Raw genomic sequence first — 22852 nt, 5'->3', positions numbered from 1 at the left:
CCCCCATTATGCCGTCTTCCTCTTCATGGTATCTAATGCCTTTTTGTATTTCTGGCTCAGTTACCTCTGGTTCATAATTTATTTTTGCAAAAAATTCCTTTTGTCCGCCCCTCGTATTGACCCTTGGAGACTTCAGAAACTGGTCCAATTTTGTTGGTTCAGCAATTTGGACCCGTGTTTTCTGACTTGATAGATCAGTCGAACACCTAGGGGCTTTTGGACCCATATCTTATTTCTTTTTATTCTTCTTTATTATTTATATTTTTTTTTTTTTTTTTTTCCTTTGGTATCTTTTTTTTTTTTTTTTTTTAATATGTTTATTTGTTTTTTTTTTTTTTTTGTTTTTCCCCTTATTCCGCTTATTCCGCCTCCTTCTCTCCTTTGAGTATATATCTTTTCTTCTTTGCTCTCCTTTCTTTATTTTTTTTTTTTCTAATTTTTGTTCCTTTTCTTTTTCTTTTTTTTCTTTTTTTTTTTCCTTATCCCCCTTCCCCTTTTTTTTTTTTTTTTTTTATAGTGCCTTCTTCTTAGTTCTGTTTTTTCTTCTCCTTTTTTTTTTTTTTTTTTTTAATTTTTTTGTCTCCTCCCCCTTTTTTTTTTGTGTCCACTCTTCTTTATACTCTTTATCCTCTTTTTTTTTTTTTTCCCCCTTTTTTTTTCTTCACTTTATACTTTAAACTCTATAGTTCACTTTGTTATACTCGTAAGCAACTTGGCAATCTCCAGTCAAGATTAGTTGGGATCAGCAGTCATGGAAGGTTAGTCACTATGACATCAAAAAAGGAGACATAACAAATCGGAGAGAGAAAATTATCTCTTACTGTCGTAAGTATTTAATGAAATATATTATAACTTTGTCTATAATTTTGAGTTGGCTTTTTCGTCTCAGACTTATGGATCTAAATTGCACTATTTGTACTTCTAGCTATGTCCTGTCCAGCAAACAGTCATTATGAAATTTGCACTAGAACTTGTGAACAAACTTGCTTGGGGCTCATTGCACCAACGAGATGTACAGACAGATGCTTTGAAGGCTGTGAATGTAACGCTGGATATTTGCTGGATGGAGAAAAATGTGTCACAAGGGGCACATGTGGATGTTCATTTAATGGAAGATACATGAGTGTAAGTATTGTTATAGTAAAAAGATGTGATTATCAGTGTATGAGGAGAACTAGATATTGGACCTCCATCAGATATTGTACAAGAAGCAGATCCTAGATCTGGGACCTCCACCAGTCACTTGGATAAAGGGGCCCTATAGTATTTTTTGTTTTGTTTTTTTAATGGAAATCTATGGATCTATTTAGCTCTCTTGAAATCATAACAGATGTCCACATGCCATATTAGGGGATAAGGACATCATAGAGGGAAGTCACTACTTAGGATCCCTATTTGTGTAGTCTAGAGAAACCATTGTGTCCATACATTACTCGGATGTCTATTCATTTTATCGGCCTTAATGTAATGCCACATGTGATAAGAGAAAATTGACGGGGGCAGTAGTAGAGAGGGCCGACCTGTGGCAACTGGTTTCTCCTTATAGGTTGCCTTGATGAGATAACCCCTTTAAATATGTTGGTCGAAGTTACAGCAAATTAGTAAAATAAAATGATTACCTGTTACCTTGCTGTCTGTGAGGAAATGGTTTTCTCCAGGTATATTACACAATTCATTAGGAATTAAAAAAAAAACTTTTAATTTCTAACCCAATACATTTTACTTTAGGTACCAAATATTACCTATTGTTTAATTATAAAATATTTTTTTCTCTTTAGGAGGGTGAGTCTTTTATCACAACAGATTGTACCAGACAATGTAAATGCCAGGCTGGAGGTGTAACCTGCACCAAGATAAAATGTGGTGACAAGGAACGATGCGGTTTAGTGAATGGAATTCGTGGTTGCTACAAGGTGGAAGGTGTATGCTCTATGAGCTCTCAGAAGTTTGTTACATTTGATGGCCTCACTGGTGGACCTATTGGAAATGGTCCTGTAGAGGTGGCATCTCTATGTAATGACAAGGCTCCTGGATGGTTCAGAGTTATCGCAGATATCCAGAATTGTGTAAAGGCTGCATCAGTGGCTAGGCTTCATATCTTCCTTGACAGTTCTCTGGTGACCATCTCTAAAGACAAGGAAGCATGGGTGAGTAAATGTGCATGCTGGAACTATGGTGCTCAGTGCTAGAGTATTTTTTTTTAATAAACAGAAAACAATTTCTATAAAACCTTGATATTCTCTGCGTAGGTGAATGGACGTTTGGAACGTCTCCCTGCTACGTCTGGTATTCTGTCAACCAATGTTGGGGAGAACTCTGTTTTTATCCAGATTGGTGCTGATTTGAAGATTGAGTTGACCAACAGTGGTAGTCTTGTTCTCAGTGTCTCTGAAAAATTGTCTGAAGTTCTTTGTGGAGCTTGTGGAAACTTCAATGGTGACATTTCTGATGACCTTAAGACTCCAGGAGGACAGGCAGTTGCTGATATTTTACAGCTTGTATCATCATGGAGAGCTCGGGACTTAAGCAGTTGGTGAGTGAATTTTATATACATAATTATCTTTATGAAGGCCTTCGTTCAAATATATACATACTTGTATATCTGATCAAAACTAATTAAATGTAATGACCCTACTGGACAGTTTATGTTTACAGACCAAATTAGGGCCTATGGTCATCATAAAACAGGGAGGCAATACAAAGATGAGCCTTGGCTCCAGCATACTCAACACTAGCATGTATTATATTGCATGTACTACTACATTTTATCTTTAAGAAGTTTGTTTCCACCCATAGCACTGATGTTCACTAAAATCTGTAGCAGCTGAACCAGTGGCGACCAGCCAATCTTGGTGGTGCCAAGTCTTAAAGGTTAGTCTATTGCAAACAGACTTTTAGTATGCAATGTTTACATACTTAGAAAAAAATCTATGCAAACATGACTAGAATATACAAACTAAGCACATATAGGGCCAAGCCAGGAGTGCACCAAGGCGCATATGGGAAGGTGCTCAAACACACTAACCTGCAGTCCAGGGGTGTTTGAAAGCTTTCAAAGTACCTGGGGTACTATGAGATACTGGAAATAGGCGTGGAGCACTGGGCATAAGACTCTTGATACGTGCCAGCATGTGCTAGCAATGCTGCGCTTGCAGTCTGTTGGTCTCTGCTACCACCTTATGTATTAGCAATCGGGGCTAAAAATAACAAAAATACAAAAACCCTAGTAAGTGTAATACCACAGATTGCCCATTATTTTCAAGTTTTAAAGGGCTTCTGTCAGCCCACTAAACCCTTTTTTTTTTTTCCGTTAATATTAATCCCTACACTGTAAGCTCCCTGTACATATGCTAAATATTAATTATATTAATAATTAACATTATTATCATATGTAAATTACCTTGCTACCAGCAAGTAGGGCGGCTACTTGCTGGTAGCAGCCGCATCCTCCTCTCATCATGACGCCCCCTCCGCCGTTTGATTGACAGGGCCAGGGAACGGGTTCGTTCTCTGCTGGCCCTGTTCGAATTCAAAATATCGCGCCTGCGCCATACCTGTCTTTAATCGGTGCAGGCGCACTGAGAGGCGGCCTCTCTCCCGGCCGCTCCATCCTCAATGCGCCTGCGCCGGGTGTAGATGTGACGTCATCGGCGCAGGCGCATTGAGGATGGAGCGGCCGGGAGATAGGCCGCCTCTCAGTGCGCCTGCGCCGATGACGTCACATCCACACCCGGCGCAGGCGCATTGAGGATGGAGCGGCCGGGAGAGAGGCCGCCTCTCAGTGCGCCTGCACCGATTAAAGAAAGGTAAGGCGCAGGCGCGATATTTTGAATTTGAACAGGGCCAGCAGAGAACGAACCCGTTCCCTGGCCCTGTCAATCAAATGGCGGAGGGGGCGTCATGATGAGAGGAGGATGCGGCTGCTACCAGCAAGTAGCCGCCCTACTTGCTGGTAGCAAGGTAATTTACATATGATAAAACTTGATTTTTAACTGAATAATCTACTGAACGAAAATTAATATTTAGCATATGTACAGGGAGCTTGCAGTGTAGGGATTAATATTAACGGGGAAAAAAAAAAGGGTTTAGTGGACTGACAGAAGCCCTTTAAAGAAAACAACAATTATTTGCTACTTTAGTTATTTCTAGAAGGGATAGATGACAATTAATCACTATTTGGGATTGTGTAATAGAACCATTTCCAGATTTCATCATCTGTAAATGATCAGTTATTCACCTTTTCTATTTTAGTAATGCCTAAACTAATGGAGAAATCCAGAAACTTCGGAAACCGATGCAGATTTTTTTTAACGTAGGATGACAAAGAATTACTGCTAAAAACGTTGGATACGGCACTGCCAAATTAGAAAATACACATGGTTTCTATGAGCTATTAAAACAGAACTAGACAATGTGCAAGAAAAGAGAAACTGGAGCAAAAAAAAATTCCAATACATCAAGGCTTTTGAAGGTCAATAAAGCTTTTTCTGATACCTGTATTATATTTGTACTGTTTTCATGTTTCTCATTGCAGATTGTATGGATGCAATGAGTGTCTAGTAGAACCAGGGCAAGCAAAAAGCGGAGCAATTCATGGAAACTAATCTGATTTCAGAGGTCATATTTTTTGAGGAGGAGAAGTTCACAATTTTTTCATCTTCTCTGCAATTCCTGCTCCAAGTTTAAAGTGATGGCAAGAGATTCTGCTAACATTGCAGTTGTAGGGACAACTATATCCCTCCAGTTGGCTCTATCTATGGCTGTTGTGCGTTACCTAAACAACTATACCTCACAGTCACTCAGCTGTAGATGGATATTAAATGTAGCACAGTAAGGCATTCTATGTACATCCTGTGCTTCCCTTCCCTCTACCTTTTAATAAATGCATACAGTATTTTATCTGTCCATTCTTTCTTAGTCAGTTGACATGATCTGTCTGGTATGATGTAAGATCTTTTCTCTCACTCTCAGACAATAAGACATCTTCATACTGCTGCTCCCTCTCCCCTCTCACAGCATACGGTTTTACAGACACAGAGAGAGAAAATCTGCAGTAGCATCCCCCTCCTGCTTCATCTTCTCTACCAAAAATATAACATGTGGCATCATGAATTGTATCTAAGTTTATAGGTTAATCACCCCATATGAAAATTACCAATTAAAGGGGCAATTAAAGGGGTTGTCCCACAAAAAATATTCTACAGTTTTCAAACCAACACCTGGCTATTAATTATTTTGTAATTGCATGTAATAAAAAAATTTGCATAGCCATTGAAATATTCAATGAAGTGTATATGTGTCACGGATGTAGTAGGGGAGAACACCAAAAGACAATCAAGAAGGAAGGGGAAAGAAACTAGGCCTCACCGCTAGGGAAGGAAAAGGGACACAACCTATAAAACCCTGCTCCTGGCCCTAACTCCTATCCGAATGGGCACCTCTCGATGGTAGAGATACCCATACATGGGAACCTAGAAAACCCTGGTGACCCTCAGATGCCCTAAAGATAATGACAGAGCAGAGACCACCCGTTCTTTCCCTGGTGAAGGAGCTAGTGTCTCACTGAGGCCTAGTAAACAACCGGGGGGGGGGGGGGGGATACAAAACACGACAAGCAGAACACCTAACTTCAGAGGATGAAGGATGAACAGGACTTCAACACAAACCACACTCAAGCTCTTCCAAGACCAAATGAAGCTATCCCAAGCAAGGAATGATGGGAAAAGTCAGACTAAATAGGGCGAGGTCAAGGTCACATGATCCACACCTGAACGAGAGGTGTGGACATACCAGCAACACACAGACAAAGTGAAACCAAAAGAGGCTGTCAAATCACTAATGCGTAGATATAATCTTTCAGACCTTCTGAGAACTGTCAGCATATGCTGTGAACATACGAGATGTGCATCACTTGAAACTACGGATACTGGAAGCCTGAGCTAGCATTTCTCCTGCGGTGTTGCTATCAGTGTGTGAAGAGTGGGAGAAGAGGGTTGCATTGACAATCCAACACAATGGGCAGCACATTGAACACATTTTATAAGTGGTCAAAAACTTGTAAATAACTCATGAAATAATAAAGTTATGTTAAAATTAAGCACACCATTGTTTTTCTTGTGAAATTCCCAATAAGTTTGATGTGTCACATGACCCTCTTCCTATAAAAAAAACTAAAGTTGGATTTAAAATGGCCCACTTCAAAATGGCCGCCATGGTCACCACCCATCTTGAAAAGTTTCCCCCCTCACATATACTAATGTGCCACCAACAGGAAGTTAATATCACCAACAATTCCCATTTTATTAAGGTGTATCCATATAAATGGCCCACCCTGTATATACCTGTTTCCACAAAATACTGATACAAGGTATCGATATACCGGCTTCGACCAAATACTGTTCGAGGCCTGCGATACACCGGCTTTTGCCAAATATTGGTTAAGGGGTTTGATTTACCGGCTTCCAGCAAATACTCATTATTGGGTTCTATATACCTGTTTCCACAAAATGCTGATACAGGGTATTGATATACCAGCTTCCACCAAATATTGATTGATGCCTGCGATACACCAGCTTCCACAAAATACTGATTGAGGCCTGTGATACACCAGCTTCCACCAAATATTGATTAAGGGGTTTGATTTACCGGCTTCCAGCAAATACTCATTATTGGGTTCTATATACCTGTTTCTACAAAATACTGATGCAGGGTATTGATATACCGGCTTCCACCAAATATTGATTGGGGCCTGCAATACAGCGGCTTCCACCAAATATTGATTAAAGGGTTTGATATATCGGCTTCCAGCAAATACTCATTTTTGGGTTCTAAATACCTGTTTTCACAAAATACTGATAGAGGGGATTGATATACCAGCTTCCAAAAAATATTAATCGAGGCCTGCGATATACCAGCTTCCATAAATACTGCTCTTCTATAGGGACTTTGTCACAGGGTCATTTTGAAAATTGCAGGCAGAGGAAGAGGCAGGCCATTCTGCAGGGGTGGTAGGGGTGGGGCAGGTGCACCAGGCCAGAGACTAAGTGGGAAGTTGGAGAAGGTGTGTGTGATTACTTCAAAGGACGCACCAGAATTTGTTGAGTGGCTCACTCAGCCTTCCGTTTCTGCACTCTCCTCATCCTCTGTATCAGCACCCTCCTCACTCTCTGCTGTGTGCACCCCCAAAAACACCACCATAGCCCCTCCACTCGAGTCAGAGGAATTATTTCCCTGTCCATTCCCAGACCTTACTGATGTGCAGCCATTCTTGGCATTGGATTAAGAAGAGGAGGTAGCAACAGCTGCAACCCAGTGGTCTGATGACAGTACCCAGATCAGCTCAAGGATGGAGGTCCCCGCTGTTGCTGCCTACTCTGAGATCTCTAATGTCAGTGGTGGTGAAGGTGACAATGATGATGTGTCGATTGACGTCACGTGGGTGCCCACAAGAGAAGAAGAGGAGGGGAGTTCAGAGGGAGAGACAGAGCAGCATATAGGAAGGAGGAGGAGAAGCAGGCAGAACTCGCAGTGCACAGGAGGCAAAAAGCAGACTTCAAATATATCTGGAGCGAGCCATCCACCATGCATGGTCACATCTTGCGCTCCCAGGACGCCGACACATGGCTCTGCAGTGTGGGCATTTTTTAACGTGTCCGCTGCTGACAACAGTGTTACCATCTGCAGTCTGTGCTGTCAATGCATAAGTCGCGGTAAGCCCAACACTCACCTAGGGACGACCGCCTTCAGAAGGCACCTGGCCTCCCATTACCGAGCCCAGTGGGAGCAACACCATCGTAATCCACAAAGCCACACTCCCGGCACTCCACGTCCTGCCTCTTCTCTTTCTCCTCTCTCCTCCCATTTGTGCTCCCCTCCACCTTCCACCGCGCTGTCATCACGTTCATCTGGCAAAAGGCAGGCTTCCGTGGCCTAATAGTTGATGACGCCGGATCACCCTCTTGCCCAACGGCTGACCGCTGGTTTGTCGGAACTGCTAGCCCACCAACTACTGCCATATAAATTGGTGGACTCGGAGGCCTTTCTAAAATTTGTGGCCATTGGCACACCGCAATGGAAGGTCCCCAGAAGGAAATATTTCTCCCAGAAGGGCATCCTAGAGCTATATGGCCATGTTCAGCGGCAAGTGAATGTATCTCTGGTACACAGTGTGTCGGTGCCAAGATACATCTGTAATGGGTAGTACGGGGAAGGAAAGACAACCAAAGGGAACAACAACAAAACAACTACAGACTAGGCCCCAAGCCTAGGGAATAAAGAGGTCACCTCCTAGCAAACCCTGATTCACTCCCTAAGCTGCTTACCACATGTCAAGTCTCAAAGGTAGAAATGCACATGCACGGGAACCTAAAACTGCTGACACACTGCACCAAACCCTCAGGAAACAGGGGAAGAGGCAACCGTCTCTTTCCAAGCTGAAGGAGCCAGAATCTCCCTGAGGCCTAGTCAGGACAGACACAACAAAAAAGGGAAAGGGCCTTAGCTTTAAAAGCAGGAGAATCACCACACAAGCAAAGCACTCCTCAGAAGAACTATTAGCCGCAGGCAAACCAGTGAAAGGTGGAACATATAAAGGGGCCACCTGACTGATAATGAGCAACACCTGAGAAGGGGTGGAAACCTGTCAGCAACAATGAAAACAATAGAGATCTGTCAGATCGACTCCTGAGTCTTCCGTCTATCTGAACTCCTAAGATCTCTCCTAGAGCCGGCTGTGACAACATCTGACCACAGACATGTAGTCTTGAAAACACGGGCAGAGAAGGTACACAACTTTTACTGCCCACTGGGTGAACCTTCTGATGGCTGTCAAGCATGCAACCCGTGGCACCCGTGTAGATTTGGTATTACCACCATGGATTGCATGCAGGCCTGCCTCTTCTTCTCTACCTCCTACTCCATCCTACATCTCCTCTTCGGCTGACTCCTCCTTAACACTGCTATCTCCTCTTCTGCTGCAGTCCCCCAGCTCCCCAGTACCTATTCGACGTGCCAGGTGAGACGTTGCCATGCTGTGCTGCAGCTGTTGTGCCTGGAAGCCAAGAGCCACACCCATCCTGCACTCCTTTCAGCTCTGCAGTCACAGGCTGATCAGTGGCTAACCCCGCTCAATTTGACAGTTGGTAAAGTGGGGCGCGACAACGGTGCCAATCTGTGGAGCGCACTGAAACAGGGCAAAATGACACACGTGCTCTGCATTACACACGTCCTGAACTTGGCGCGATTTGTTGCCAAATTCCCCAGGGTCCAGGACGTCTTGCAGCAGGCCAGGAAAATCCCTGGCCATTTTAGAAGATCTTACACGGCCATGGCTCTTTAAGCGGCGACACCACTACCTTCAGACGTCTGATTTGTTAGTGTCCGATGTGCTGGAACTCCACCTTTATATGCTTGATAGGCTGCTCCAGCATAAACGTGCCGTTAACGACTACCTGTACGAACTCTGCGGCAGGACAGGTTCTGGGGAACTCGGTTTTTTTCACCGCGCCAGTGGCTGCTTTTGCGCAACGCATGCAGACTTCTGCGTCCATTTGATGAGATCACCAAACTGGTCAGCCTCAGCCAGGGCGCCATCAGTGACATTGTACCTTACGTCTTCTTTCTGGAGCGTGCATTACGTCGTGTCATTGATCAAGCCATCGAGTTGCAGGAGCTGGAAGATGAGGAAGTCACAATGCTGAATGAATTCCCAGGGGAGGGCTACTTGATCTGAGACAAGTCAGCTAAAGTCTGAAGAGAAGTCAGAGAAGGATGGTGCCTTGGGGAAGGAGGAGGAGGAAGAATAGCAGGCTTTAAACTTTTCTGGGATCCCTGGTGTTGTCCGTGGATGGGGGAGGAGACTGAGGATGACATTTTCCTAGGTGATGAGCCGGACCTAGGACGCTCCACCGCTTCCAATTTAGTGCAAATGGGGGACTTCATGCTCCAGTGTTTGAAGAGGGACCCCCGTATAGAGTTGAGCGAATCCTAACTGTAAAGTTCGGGTTCGTACCGAACTTTAGGGTTTTTGGCACCCGGACCCGAACCCGAGCATTTACGTAAAAGTTTGGGTTTGTGTTCAGTGTTTAGTGATTTTTATGGCGCTTTTTTAAAGGCTGCAATCAACAAGCGTCATACTACTTGCCCCAAAAGGCCATTACAGTCATGCCTACTATTGGCATGGCTGTGATTGGCCAACTGCAGCATGTGACCCAGCCTCTATTTAAGCTGGAGTCACGTAGCGCTGCCCGTCACTCTGCTCGGATTAGTGTAGGGAGAGGCTGCAGCTGCTGTAAGGGAGAGATTAGGGAGAAATCTTATGAAGATTCAGAACTGCTTCTTTACTCAGCGATCTACAGCAAATGTGTTTTGTGGGTGCAGTGCACAATTTTTTTAAGCCTGCCCTGAGCCAACTACTACTGAAAACAAACTTTTCTTCCTTCAGTTAGTCAAAATCAATACATAACCGGCAGCCATTTTATGCAACAATAGTGCACCAGCACAGGCTATCTGCATGTCTGCAAGTCCAGAAATACAGCTTTTTGCTTACTGGGGTGAAAAAAATACATCTGTTTCATATAGTGCACATCTGGGATTAGACGTGCATAAGTGACTGTCACATTTAGGCCAGAAATACAGCTTTTTGGTTACTGGGGTGAAAAAACCCCCCATCTGTTTCATATACTGCACATCTGGGATTAGACGTGCATAAGTGAGTGTCACATTTAGGCCAGAAATGCGGCTTTTTGTTTAGTGGGGTGAAAAAAATACATCTGTTTCATATAGTGCACATCTGGGATTAGACGTGCATTAGTGACTGTCACATTTAGGCCAGAAATACGGCTTTGTGCTTACTGGGGTAAAAAAAAAAAAATACATCTGTTTCATATAGTGCACATCTGGGATTAGACGTGCATAAGTGAGTGTCACATTTAGGCCAGAAATACAGCTTTTTGTTTAGTGGGGTCAAAAAAATACATCTGTTTCATATAGTGCACATCTGGGATTAGACATGCATAAGTGACTGTCACATTTAGGCCAGAAATACGGCTTTGTGCTTAGGCCGATTTTTGAAATTTATCCCAAGCTTCCAGGGTAGCCCTCATATTTACATTGTGTTGAATACAATTTGGGAGGGATTTTTAGGGTGAATTAGGAGGACTCTAAACGATGAGAGGAAAAAGGAGGACTCCATACCAACCCAGAATTTGGATGATGTTTCCCTAAACCAATCTACGATTCTAGACAATAAGCTAGCTACATTATAGGTCACTGGGTCAGGTAGATTAATACCGCCTGAGGATTTAGGTCTCTGTAGGATATGAAAGCTAATGCGGGCTTTTTTCTTATTCCAAATAAAATTTCGGACATTCCTATTAATAGATTTGAAATAGGTGTTAGGAATAGGGAGGGGCAGGACCTGTTGTAAGTAGTTTAATCTTTGCAAGACCAGAGAGGTGAAAAGGTTTTTCCGGCCAAACCAAGAAAGTGTTGGGAAAATGTATCAATTTGGGATTGCATGGATTGTAATAGAGGGATATAGTTGAGATTGAACAAGTTGGAGAGGTCTGGGCAAATTTTGACTCCCAAATATGTGATGGTGGGTGAGTCCCAATTAAAGGGTAAAAGTGAAACAAGCTTAGATCTGGTATGTGGGGGTAGACCTATAGCTAGGACGTGGGATTTTTTCATGTTAATTTTAAAGTTAGATAGGGGGCTAAATTTTTCTAGATGATCATAGATACAGGACAGAGAGATGGAGGGGTTAGTAGTAATAAGTAAAAGTCTTCAGCAAAAGCAGCGGTTTTATGTTTATGGCCTCCTAAATCAAAGCCTTCGATCAAGGGGTCTTGGCGAATGGATTGTAGAAGGGTTTCCATAACCAGAACAAAGACCAAGGGGGATAATGGGCAGCCTTGGCGAGTGCCATTTTTGATGGGGAAAGGAGGGGAGAATGTGTCGTTCACTAGCACCGATGCTGAGGCATTAAGGTACATTGACAAGACCGCCTGTATAAAGGGGTCTGGAAGCCCAAATTTCATCATAGCGAGACACATAAAGTCCCAGTTGACTCTGGCAAATGCTTTTTCAGCAACGGTGCTGATAAGGACTAATGAACAAGATTTTCAGTTAACATAGAAGATGGCATTTATAATTTTTCGTTGAATTATCTTTACCCTTCCTACCAGATACAAAACCCGTTTGGTCCTTGTGTACTAGATAGGGGAGCAACGGGGATAAACGATTAGCGAAAATTTTAGCCATTAGTTTAAGGTCCAGATTTAGTAGTGAAATGAGGCGATAATTTTCACAGTAAGCGGGGTCTTTATCTGTTTTGGGGATAATCGTGATATGTGCTCTGGTCATATCTTGGGTTAAGGGTGTTCCCTTCAGGGATTGGTTAAAGAGTAAAAGTAGATGGGGAGCAAGGAGTTCACTAAAGGTGCGGTAATATATGGCCGATTGGGGTCCAGGGGCTTTGTTTTTGGGGAGTTGTTTTATAGCCTCTTTCACTTAAATAAGTATAAAAGGGGATTCTAGAGAGAGCTTCTGAGAGTGGTTCAGGTTTGGGAGAGAAAGGTATTGAAGACATTTTTGGATTATTTCTAAATGAGAGGGTGGTTCTGTCTGGGGAGTATTATTGGGGATGTTGTATAAGGTGTGGTAAAAGTTTTGAAACTGAGAGGCTATATCTTTGGTCTTGGTAACAGTTTCCCCTTTTTTGGTATGCAGTTTACATATACAGACCAAAAGTTTGGACACACCTTCTCATTCAAAGAGTTTTCTTTATTTTCATGATTATGATAATTGTAGATTCACACTGAAGGCATCAAAACTATGAATTAACACATGTGGAATTATATACATAACAAAAAAGTGTGAAACAACAGAAAATATGTCATATTCTAGGTTCTTCAAAGTAGCCACCTTTTGCTTGGATTACTGCTTTGCACACTCTTGGCATTCTCTTGATGAGCTTCAAGAGGTAGTCACCTGAAATGGTCTTCCAACAGTCTTGAAGGAGTTCCCAGAGATGCTTAGCACTTGTTGGCTCTTTTGCCTTCACTCTGCGTTCCAGCTCACCCCAAACCATCTCGATTGGGTTCAGGTCCGGTGACTGTGGAGGCCAGGTCATCTGGCGCAGCACCCCATCACTCTCCTTCATGGTCAAATAGCCCTTACACAGCCTGGAGGTGTGTTTGGGGTCATTGTCCTGTTGAAAAATAAATGATGGTCCAACTAAACGCAAACCGGATGGAATAGCATGCCGCTGCAAGATGCTGTGGTAGCCATGCTGGTTCAGTATGCCTTCAACTTTGAATAAAATCCCCAACAGTGTCACCAGAAAAGCACCCCCACACCATCACACCTCCTCCTCCATGCTTCACGGTGGGAACCAGGTAGGTAGAGTCCATCCGTTCACCTTTTCTGCGTCGCACAAAGACACTGTATTGACCGGCAACACGCACAGGGAGGAAAAAGGGAAAGTCCTGCCCAAGGGAGAGGGAAAGGTGGTGACCCCTAACTCTCCTTGCGGCTGGCACCTGACTGCCCTGACGTCCCTAGACGGGTTCCTCACCCGTACGGCGATCACGTACCTAAACCCTGGCTTTCCCTGAAATGAACCCTAGATAATGAACGGGCCGGTGGGATCGCTAGTCCTCACCACTGCACTAAGAGGGAAACACCAGGGAGAGGACAGACAAACACAGACAAACACAAACACCCAGGTGGACGACAACAACTGTCCACAAAGGTCCAACAGGGATCAGGAGGGTAGCGTTCTAAAGCAACAAGAAGAGAACGCAGCAACACAGCTCCAGTGGGTCAGAATAGATGTCCAGGCAGGAAGCTCTATATCTGGTAACCAGAGAAGTGTGAGAGGGGAATATAAGGGGGATTGGGAGTGCTGGACAAGGAACAGCTGAGAGAAGGAGCTACGGATCCCTGAGTGAGCCAAAAGGGTTTGCAAAGCAAACCCAGAAAGCTACAATAAGGAAACATCCCTATCTTACATAGAGCGTGCAGCCAACCGCTGCGACCTCCTGACCCCGGGTACAACGGAGTCAGGCGTGGCTCTTGACACCCTCGTGACAGACACGGTGGTTGGAACCAAAGATCTCAAATTTGGACTCATCAGACCAAAGCACAGATTTCCACTGGTCTAATATCCATTCCTTGTGTTCTTTACCTCAAACAAGTCTCTTCTGCTTGTTGCAGTTTTTTAGAAAAGAAAGCACAAGGACGCCATTTGGCAGGAGACGGACCCTGAGACAGTACAGCCCCCACTCCCACCTCTGATGCATCGACTTCAACAATAAAAGGCTGGGAGACATCAGGTTTGACTAGTACAGGTGCTGAGGTAAACCTCTCTTTTAGAGAGGAAAAAGCAACTTTAGCGGCGTCAGACCATTTAGAAAAATCAGTCCCCTTCCTAGTCATGTCAGTAAGGGGTTTTACAATCACCGAATCATTTTTAATGAATTTCCTATAGAAATTCGCGAAGCCCAAGAACCGTTGTAGTGCTTTGAGGTTCTCAGGAAGATCCCAATCCAAAATTGCCTGGACCTTCCTAGGATCCATACGAAAACCTGACGCAGATAAATAATAACCTAGGAATTGTATCTCCTGAACGGCAAAAACAAATTTTTCAATTTTAGCATATAATTCATTCGTCCGTAGGACCTGTAGTACTTGTCTGACATGCTCCTAATGTGTTCTCAGATCAGACGAATAAATTAAGATATCAGCTAGGTATATTACCACAAACCTGCCGATTAGATGACTAAAAATGTCATTAACCAAATGTTGAAAGACGGCAGGAGCATTGGTCAGGCCGAAAGGCATAACTAGATTTTCATAATGCCCCTCAGGGGTGTTAAAAGCTGTTTTCCACTCATCCCCCTCTTTAATACGAATCAGATTGTAGGCCCCCCCTAAGATCGAGTTTGGAGAACCACCTAGCACCCGCAATCTGGTTAAACAGGTCAGGAATGAGAGGAAGAGGGTATGGGTCTCGGATGGTTATCCGATTTAATTCACGAAAATCTAGGCAAGGACGCAGGCCCCCATCTTTCTTTTTAACGAAGAAAAACCCTGCAGCCACGGGTGAAGAAGAGGGTCTGATGTGTCCCTTAGCCAAACTCTCGGAGATATAATCCTTCATGGCTTGTCTCTCTGGACCTGAAAGATTATATAACCTGGTCTTGGGTAATTTTGCGCCGGGAATAAGGTTAACCGGGCAATCATAAGGACGATGAGGTGGTAACTTCTGACAACCCTTTTCAGAAAAAACATCTTCAAAGTCCAAAACAAATGTAGGTAGGGTAGCTATGGAGGCAACTAAGCAATTGCTATTTAAGCAATTTTCTCTGCACGGCTCACTTCACTCCAATATCTCCCTGGCCTGCCAATCCACCACTGGATTGTGCGCTACCAACCAGGGAAGACCCAGCACTACCGGAGCGGGAAGCCCCTCCAGAACAAAACATGAGAGCATCTCGTTATGGTGATCCCCTACCCGAAGGTGTAAATTATGAACAATGTGGGTGAGATTTCTCTGAGACAGAGAAGCAGAATCAATAGCAAATATGGGAATAGGTCTCTGAAGTGTACAGAGAGACAAACCCATAGTGCGGGCAAAATGGGCATCTATCATTACCAGAGGAGTAAGGGCGCAGTTTAAAGTATAATTTACAGGCCTCACAGAAGGTCAAAAACTTGTCCCTTCCCCCAGAAAATCTGTCAGGGAGAGGGACCTTGGGTTCCGCAACAACCTGGTTACCAGTAGCAACCGCTGGGCTTGCGGTCTGTTGTAATTGCTGCTGTTGCTGGAGGACCGACGCCTTCAATCCTGCCACCTCCAAAGACAGGCCATGAATTGTTCGGACAGAGCAGCATTTTGATCCATACTGGATTCTAAGTAGGTAAAAAAATATATATATATATATATATTTTTTTTTGTACCTACACAAAAATAAGGGCCAGATATAATGTAATGACCGGCAACACGCACAGGGAGGAAAAAGGGAAAATCCTGCCCAAGGGAGAGGGAAAGGTGGTGACCCCTAACTCTCCTTGCGACTGGCACCTGACTGCCCTGACGTCCCTAGACGGGTTCCTCACCCGTGCGGCGATCACGTACCTAAACCCTGGCTTTCCCTGAAATGAACCCTAGATAATGAACGGGCCGGTGGGATCGCTAGTCCTCACCACTGCACTAAGAGGGAAACACCAGGGAGAGGTCAGAAACACAGACAAACACCCAGGTGGACGACAACAACTGTCCACAAAGGTCCAACAGGGATCCGGAGGGTAGCGTTCTAAAGCAACAAGAAGAGAACGCAGCAACACAGCACCAGTGGGTCAGAATAGATGTCCAGGCAGAAAGCTCTATATCTGGCAACCAGAGAAGTGTGAGAGGGGAATATAAGGAGGATTGGGAGTGCTGGACAAGGAACAGCTGAGAGAAGGAGCTACGGATCCCTGAGTGAGCCAAAAGGGTTTGCAAAGAAAACCCAGAAAGCTACAATAAGGAAACATCCCTATCTTACATAGAGCGTGCAGCCAACCGCTGCGACCTCCTGACCCCGGGTACAACGGAGTCAGGCGTGGCTCTTGACACCCTCGTGACAGACACGGTGGTTGGAACCAAAGATCTCAAATTTGGACTCATCAGACCAAAGCACAGATTTCCACTGGTCTAATATCCATCCCTTGTGTTCTTTACCTCAAACAAGTCTCTTCTGCTTGTTGCCTGTCCTTAGCAGTGGTTTCCTAGCAGATATTCTACCATGAAGGCCTGATTCACACAGTCTCCTCTTAACAGTTGTTCTAGAGATGTGTCTGCTGCTAGAACTCTGTGTGGCATTGACCTGGTCTCTAATCTGAGCTGCTGTTAACCTGCGATTTCTGAGGCTGGTGACTCGGATGAACTTATCCTCCGCAGCAGAGGTGACTCTTGGTCTTCCTTTCCTGGGGCGGTCCGCATGTGAGCCAGTTTCTTTGTAGCGCTTGATGGTTTTTGTGACTGCACTTGGGGACACTTTCAAAGTTTTCCCAATTTTTCGGACTGACTGACCTTCATTTCTTAAAGTAATTATGGCCACTAGTTTTTCTTTACTTAGCTGCTTTTTTCTTGCCATAATACAAATTCGAACAGTCTATTCAGTAGTACTATCAGCTGTGTATCCACCTGACTTCACAACGCAACTGATGGTCCCAACCCCATTTATAAGGCAAGAAATCCCACTTATTAAACCTGACAGGGCACACCTGTGAAGTGAAAACCATTTCAGGTGACTACCTCTTGAAGCTCATCAAGAGAATGCCAAGAGTGTGCAAAGCAGTAATCAAAGCAAAAGGTGGCTACTTTGAAGAACCTAGAATATAACACATTTTCAGTTGTTTGTATGTATATAAGTTGATGTATATAATTCCACATGTGTTAATTTATAGTTTTGATGCCTTCAGTGTGAATCTACAATTTTCATAGTCATGAAAAAAAAAAGAAAACTCTTTGAATGAGAAGGTGTGTCCAAACTTTTGGTCTGTACTGTATGGTTATGAGATCTCCTTTGTATTATCCTGTTCATCATAAATCACGAAGCTTTGTCTCTGTGGGCAAAAAACTTAAATTGGGAGTTGAGAAAATATTTGGCTGAAGCATTGTTTAGAAGGTTTTTTAGTTCGGATAGAAGTTTGGTGAGTTCAGCTAATTGTGTGTCAGATAGGGTTTGTTTATGTTGGGTCTCTAATTTTTTTTATATGAAGAAGCAGAGCATCTATTTGGGCCGATCTTAATATTTTTGCATAGACTATACTGATGAGCTGCCCTCTCATAAAGGCTTTATAAGTATCCCACAGCAAATGGGTGGAGGTTTCCGGGAGGGCATTCAGAGTGAAGAAGTTTTTAGCTTGGAGATATAGTTTGGGTTGGAAAGGAGTTGCTCATTGAGTCTCCATCTAAATGTTTTGGGAGGGGGTATTGTAGGGGAGCTGGAGATGAATATAGGGGCATGGTCGGACATGTGGATAGAGTCAATACAGGGGTCTTTACATGTCTGAATATGTTCTTTAGACACTAATAAATAATCAAGTCTTTGATAAGAGCCATGTAAGTTTGAATAAAAGGTATACCGTATTTTTTGCCCTATAAGACGCACTTTCCCCCCCCCAAAATTGGGGGGGGGGGGAAGGCAGTGCGTCTTATGTGGCGAATACTTCAGTTTGTATACCGCCGACCGCATGCTGCGCAGCGCGGTGGCGGGTGTATTAGTAGGCATGGATGATGGAGGAGGGGCCGGCATCCAGCTCTGTAACTACAGCGGGCCCGGTGCAGTCACTGTATTCTGCTACACCGGGCCCGCTCACTGTAGGAATCCTAACTGCAGGCAATGCTAACAGTAGTCTTTTATGCAGCCTGTACTTACGATACTAACTTTCCGGCAGGCAGCAGGCAGGAGGCTGAGCTGGCGGGCGGGCGCTGAAAACGTAACTCACTATGTCACGCGCCGGCTCCGCCCACTTTATGAATGAAGAAGGGAGAGCCGGCGCGTGACATAGTGAGTTACGTTTTCAGCGCCCGCCCGCCAGCTCAGCCTCCTGCCTGCTGCCTGCCGGAAAGTTAGTATCGTAAGTACAGGCTGCATAAAAGACTAATGTTACGGTACCTTAATCAGCATACAGCATTGTCTGCTGTTAGGATTCCTACAGTGAGCGGGCCCGGTGTAGCAGAATACAGTGACTGCACCGGGCCCGCTGTAATTACAGAGCTAGATGCCGGCCCCTCCTCCCTATTGGGGGTCATTCTATGGATAGCACTGTTATGGGGATTTGTGGATGGCACTGTTATGGGGGTCTGTGTGACACATAGCGTAAAATGCTATTTATGTGTCATCAACAGATCCCCCATAACAGTGCCATCCACAGTCCCCAATAACCGTGCCATCCACAGATCCCCATAACCGTGCCATCCACAGATCCCCATAACCGTGCCATCCACAGACCCCCATAACAATGCCACCCACGGACCCCCCATAACAGTGCCATCCACAGATCCCCATAACAGTGCCATCCACAGATCCCCATAACCGTGCCATCCACAGACCCCCATAACAATGCCATCCACTGACCCCCCATAACAGTGCCATCCACAGATCCCCATAACAGTGCTATCCACAGATCCCCATAACAGTGCCATCCACAGATCCCCATAACCGTGCCATCCACAGACCCCCATAACAATGCCATCCACCGACCCCCCATAACAGTGCCAACCCCAGATCCCACATAACACCATTAGGCACACCTTTTGGTTCAAATTTTATTTTATTTTTTTCCTCCTTAAAAACCTAGGTGCGTCTTATGGGCCGGTGCGTCTTATAGGGCGAAAAATACGGTAATCCCTTACCGATGGGTTTAATACTCTCCAAATGTCGACCAAGTGTATTTCCGCTAGTGAATTATTAATTGTGCCGAGTGCTTGTTTGGCTAGGGCAGATTTAGTAGTGGATGAATCTAAAGACGGGTCTAAGGTGACATTAAAATCGCCACCCAGGATCAATATGCCGTCTTGAAAAGAGGATCAAATTGGGGTAAGGTCTTTGAGCCAATTAGCCTGGTCGACATTTGGGGCATATATATTAGCAAAGGTGTACATACATTTGTCATGATTTTTTCATGAAGGACAGCATTTGATATCTTTTAGAAAGCTAATTAAAGCCTTTTACATTAAATGATACGATTTTAAGATTAGCCATCATTTTGATTTAAAGAGATCCATCTGGCCTAGATCCATTGGCATCCCTCCTGGCCAATAGGGCCGATTTAGAAGTCTCTATGAAGATTCATTTACACATAGTGTGGTATAGCAGGTCCACAAAATAAAAATAGTAACAAATGAGGTATTAACGAAATACCATAAGAACATAACAAACATTAACAAGTGCGCGCATGTGCATAACAATACGATATTGACCATGGGGGTAGTGAAATTCCAGATTATCGCCCTAGGATATCACTATCATCACACAAAATTTGGTTTGAGGATTAGTCGAAAGGGGGAGTATATAAGATAGATTGAGAAGGGAAGGTTCAGTCGAGAGAGGACTCAAGATTAGAAAGGAGAAGGGAAAGGAGGATGGGAGGAGCTGAGGAAGACAGTGAATGTAGATGGATGATCCTGGTAAACCCAGAGTCCACGGATACTTAATCTCCCATAGGCAGACGTCTTGGTGTGGATAAGGAAACGTCTCTCCTTTGCTTGCCAGATCTGGGGGTACGTTGTTTCTCCCAATGTAGGTAAAATCGGGAGGGAAGAAAGGACTTGTACTATGTCCCAATTCTGGATGTTTAGTGGACTGATGTTCAGATGGTCGTATACTTGATCCAGGTCAGCGTAGGAAGAGACAGCCATCCTGCGTCCCTCATAAAAGAAGGATAGGGAAGGTCCATCTATATAGGATGCCATGGGACCTGAGCCAATCGGTTAGAGGTTTCAGGGATCTTCTTTTTTGAAGAGTGGTTTGGGCCAGATCTTGGAAAATAGAGACGGTATATCCATCCCAGGTAATCTCTCCAGACTGTCGCGCTTTAGTAAGGATAGACTCCTTAACTGGGAAGGCAAGAAATTTGCTTATTATATGGGGCATTTGTGGCCGGTTTAGGCCTCTTTCACCCTTGCGTTGTCCGGATCCGGCGTGTACTCCACTTGCCGGAATTACATGCCGGATCCGGAAAAACGCAAGTGTACTGAAAGCATTTGAAAGCATTTGAAGACGGATCCGTCTTCAAAATGCTTTCAGTGTTACTATGGCACCCAGGACGCTATTAAAGTCCTGGTTGCCATAGTAGGAGCGGGGAGCGGGGGAGCGGTATACTTACAGTCCGTGCGGCTCCCGGGGTGCTCCAGAATGACGTCAGAGCGCCCCATGCACATGGATGACGCCCTGACGTCACTCTGGAGCGCCCCGGGAGCCGCACGTAAGTATGCTGCTCCCCCGCTCCCCGCTACACTTTACCATGGCTGCCAGGACTTTAGCGTCCCGGCAGCCACGGTAACCATTCAGAAAAAGCTAAACGTCGGATCCGGCAATGCGCCGAAACAACGTTTAGCTTAAGGCCGGATCCGGATCAATGCCTTTCAATGGGCATTAATTTCGGAGGATCCGGCCTTGCGGCAAGTCTTCAGGATTTTTGGCCGGAGCAAAAAGCGCAGCATGCTGCAGTATTTTCTCCGGCCAAAAAACGTTCCGGAACTGAAGACATCCTGATGCATCCTGAACGGATTTCACTCCATTCAGAATGCATTAGGATAAAACTGATCAGGATTCTTCCGGCATAGAGCTACGACGGCGGAACTCTATGCCGGAAGAAAAGAACGCAGGTGTGAAAGAGCCCTTAGGTCTTATAGCCCTGTGTGCCCTCTCTAGGATCACGTCGTGCACAGAGTCAGGACCCAGGAGAGATAAGCAGATTTGTGTTATTGTATGCGGGATATCACCCGTAGCAACCGATTCCGGTATGCCGCATAAGCGTAGGTTGTTGTGTCTGCTGCGGTTTTCTTGGTCCTCCAGGGCACAGTATAAGGCGTTTAGATTCGATTGAATGGAGCAGGCGTGTTGAGAGACCGCTTGTTGGTGCTTTATAATAGCAGCTTGAGATTCCTCTAGAGCCTCTACCCTCCGTCCTACAAGTTTAATGTCTTGTTTGATGGTGGATAGGTCGGAGCTTATGGGTTCAAGGGCTGCTGATAGAGAGGACATTAGCGTATCTTTAAAGTAAGCCCTGGATAGAGGAAGTGTGTTCGGCTCCTCATCTCCTTCTGCTGCAGCCTCGGGCTGCTTGAGCACGGGGAAATCGGCGCCATCTTGCTCTCTCTAGCCACATAAGAGGAGGCTTTTTAAAAAAAAAAAATCCATTTCTCCCTTGCTCACCGTGGATTTTTGTGGATCGGGACCTTCGCTGAGTTTGCATCCCCCAAATTTCAACATAGTGACTTCTAAAGGCTGAATTCCAAGCTGTTAGGGCAATTTCTTACACGGAGCTGAGCACTCACACAGTCAGCCACTGCAGGCGCTGGCTCCGCCCCCAGCAGGGCACATTTTTGACAGTTTGCCTTTAGGGTCCATTTGCACATCTGCAATTCTTTTCCGCATTTGGCGGAACGGAATTGTGGACCCATTCATTTCTATGGGGCCACATTATGTGCTGTCCGGATCCGCACTTCCGGGTCTGCAATTCCGTTCACAAAAAAAAATAGAACATGTCCTATTCTTGTTCACAATTGTGGACAAGATTAGGCATTTTCTATTATAGTGCCGGTGATGTGTGGTTCGCAATATGCGGAACGCACATTGCCGGTGTCCGTGTTTTGCAGATCTGCAGTTCTGTGGATCCTCAAAACACATACGGATGTGTGAATGGACCCTTAAGACGCATAAAAATCCAGATTCTCACAGTGGGCTTCACTGAATATGACTATTTTAGTCTTTTTTCAGTGACCACTTTGTGAATCTGATGGTGGAGCAAACAAACTTGTACGCCCAACAGTTTATTGCTCAACACCAGTGCTCCTTTTAGGCTAGGGCTGGTGGCTGGACTCCGGTCAGTGCAGCAGAGATGAGGACGTTTCGGGGCCTCAAGCTGCACATGGGCCTAGTCAAAAAAAACTGTGTCAGGCATTACTGGAGTGGGAACGTCTACCAGACGCCATTTTACAGGCCATTTTTGAGGCCATTCGGAAATGCCTGCATTATGCAGATAATGCAGCATGTCCCCCCCCCCCCCAAGGTGATCCTGCCTATGACCGCCTGTACAAAATCAGGCCGGTCATCAATCACTTTGGGGACAAATA

General features: G+C 44.8%; 1 protein-coding gene across 1 annotated transcript in view; it reads left to right on the top strand.

Moving 5' to 3' along the window:
• Positions 1 to 22852, top strand: part of LOC122926344 (IgGFc-binding protein-like) — a 205581-nt gene that overhangs the window by 99848 nt on the left and 82881 nt on the right. Inside the window, exons 17-19 of the mRNA XM_044277718.1 lie at positions 926 to 1125; positions 1779 to 2147; positions 2250 to 2533. Of these exons, the coding sequence (XP_044133653.1) occupies positions 926 to 1125; positions 1779 to 2147; positions 2250 to 2533 (853 nt within the window). The remainder of the gene's footprint in view (positions 1 to 925; positions 1126 to 1778; positions 2148 to 2249; positions 2534 to 22852) is intronic.

Source organism: Bufo gargarizans, chromosome 2, assembly GCF_014858855.1.
Source record: "Bufo gargarizans isolate SCDJY-AF-19 chromosome 2, ASM1485885v1, whole genome shotgun sequence".
NCBI lineage: Eukaryota > Metazoa > Chordata > Amphibia > Anura > Bufonidae > Bufo > Bufo gargarizans.
Note: the sequence above shows the minus strand (reverse complement) of the source record. Positions and strands in the feature narration are given on the sequence as shown.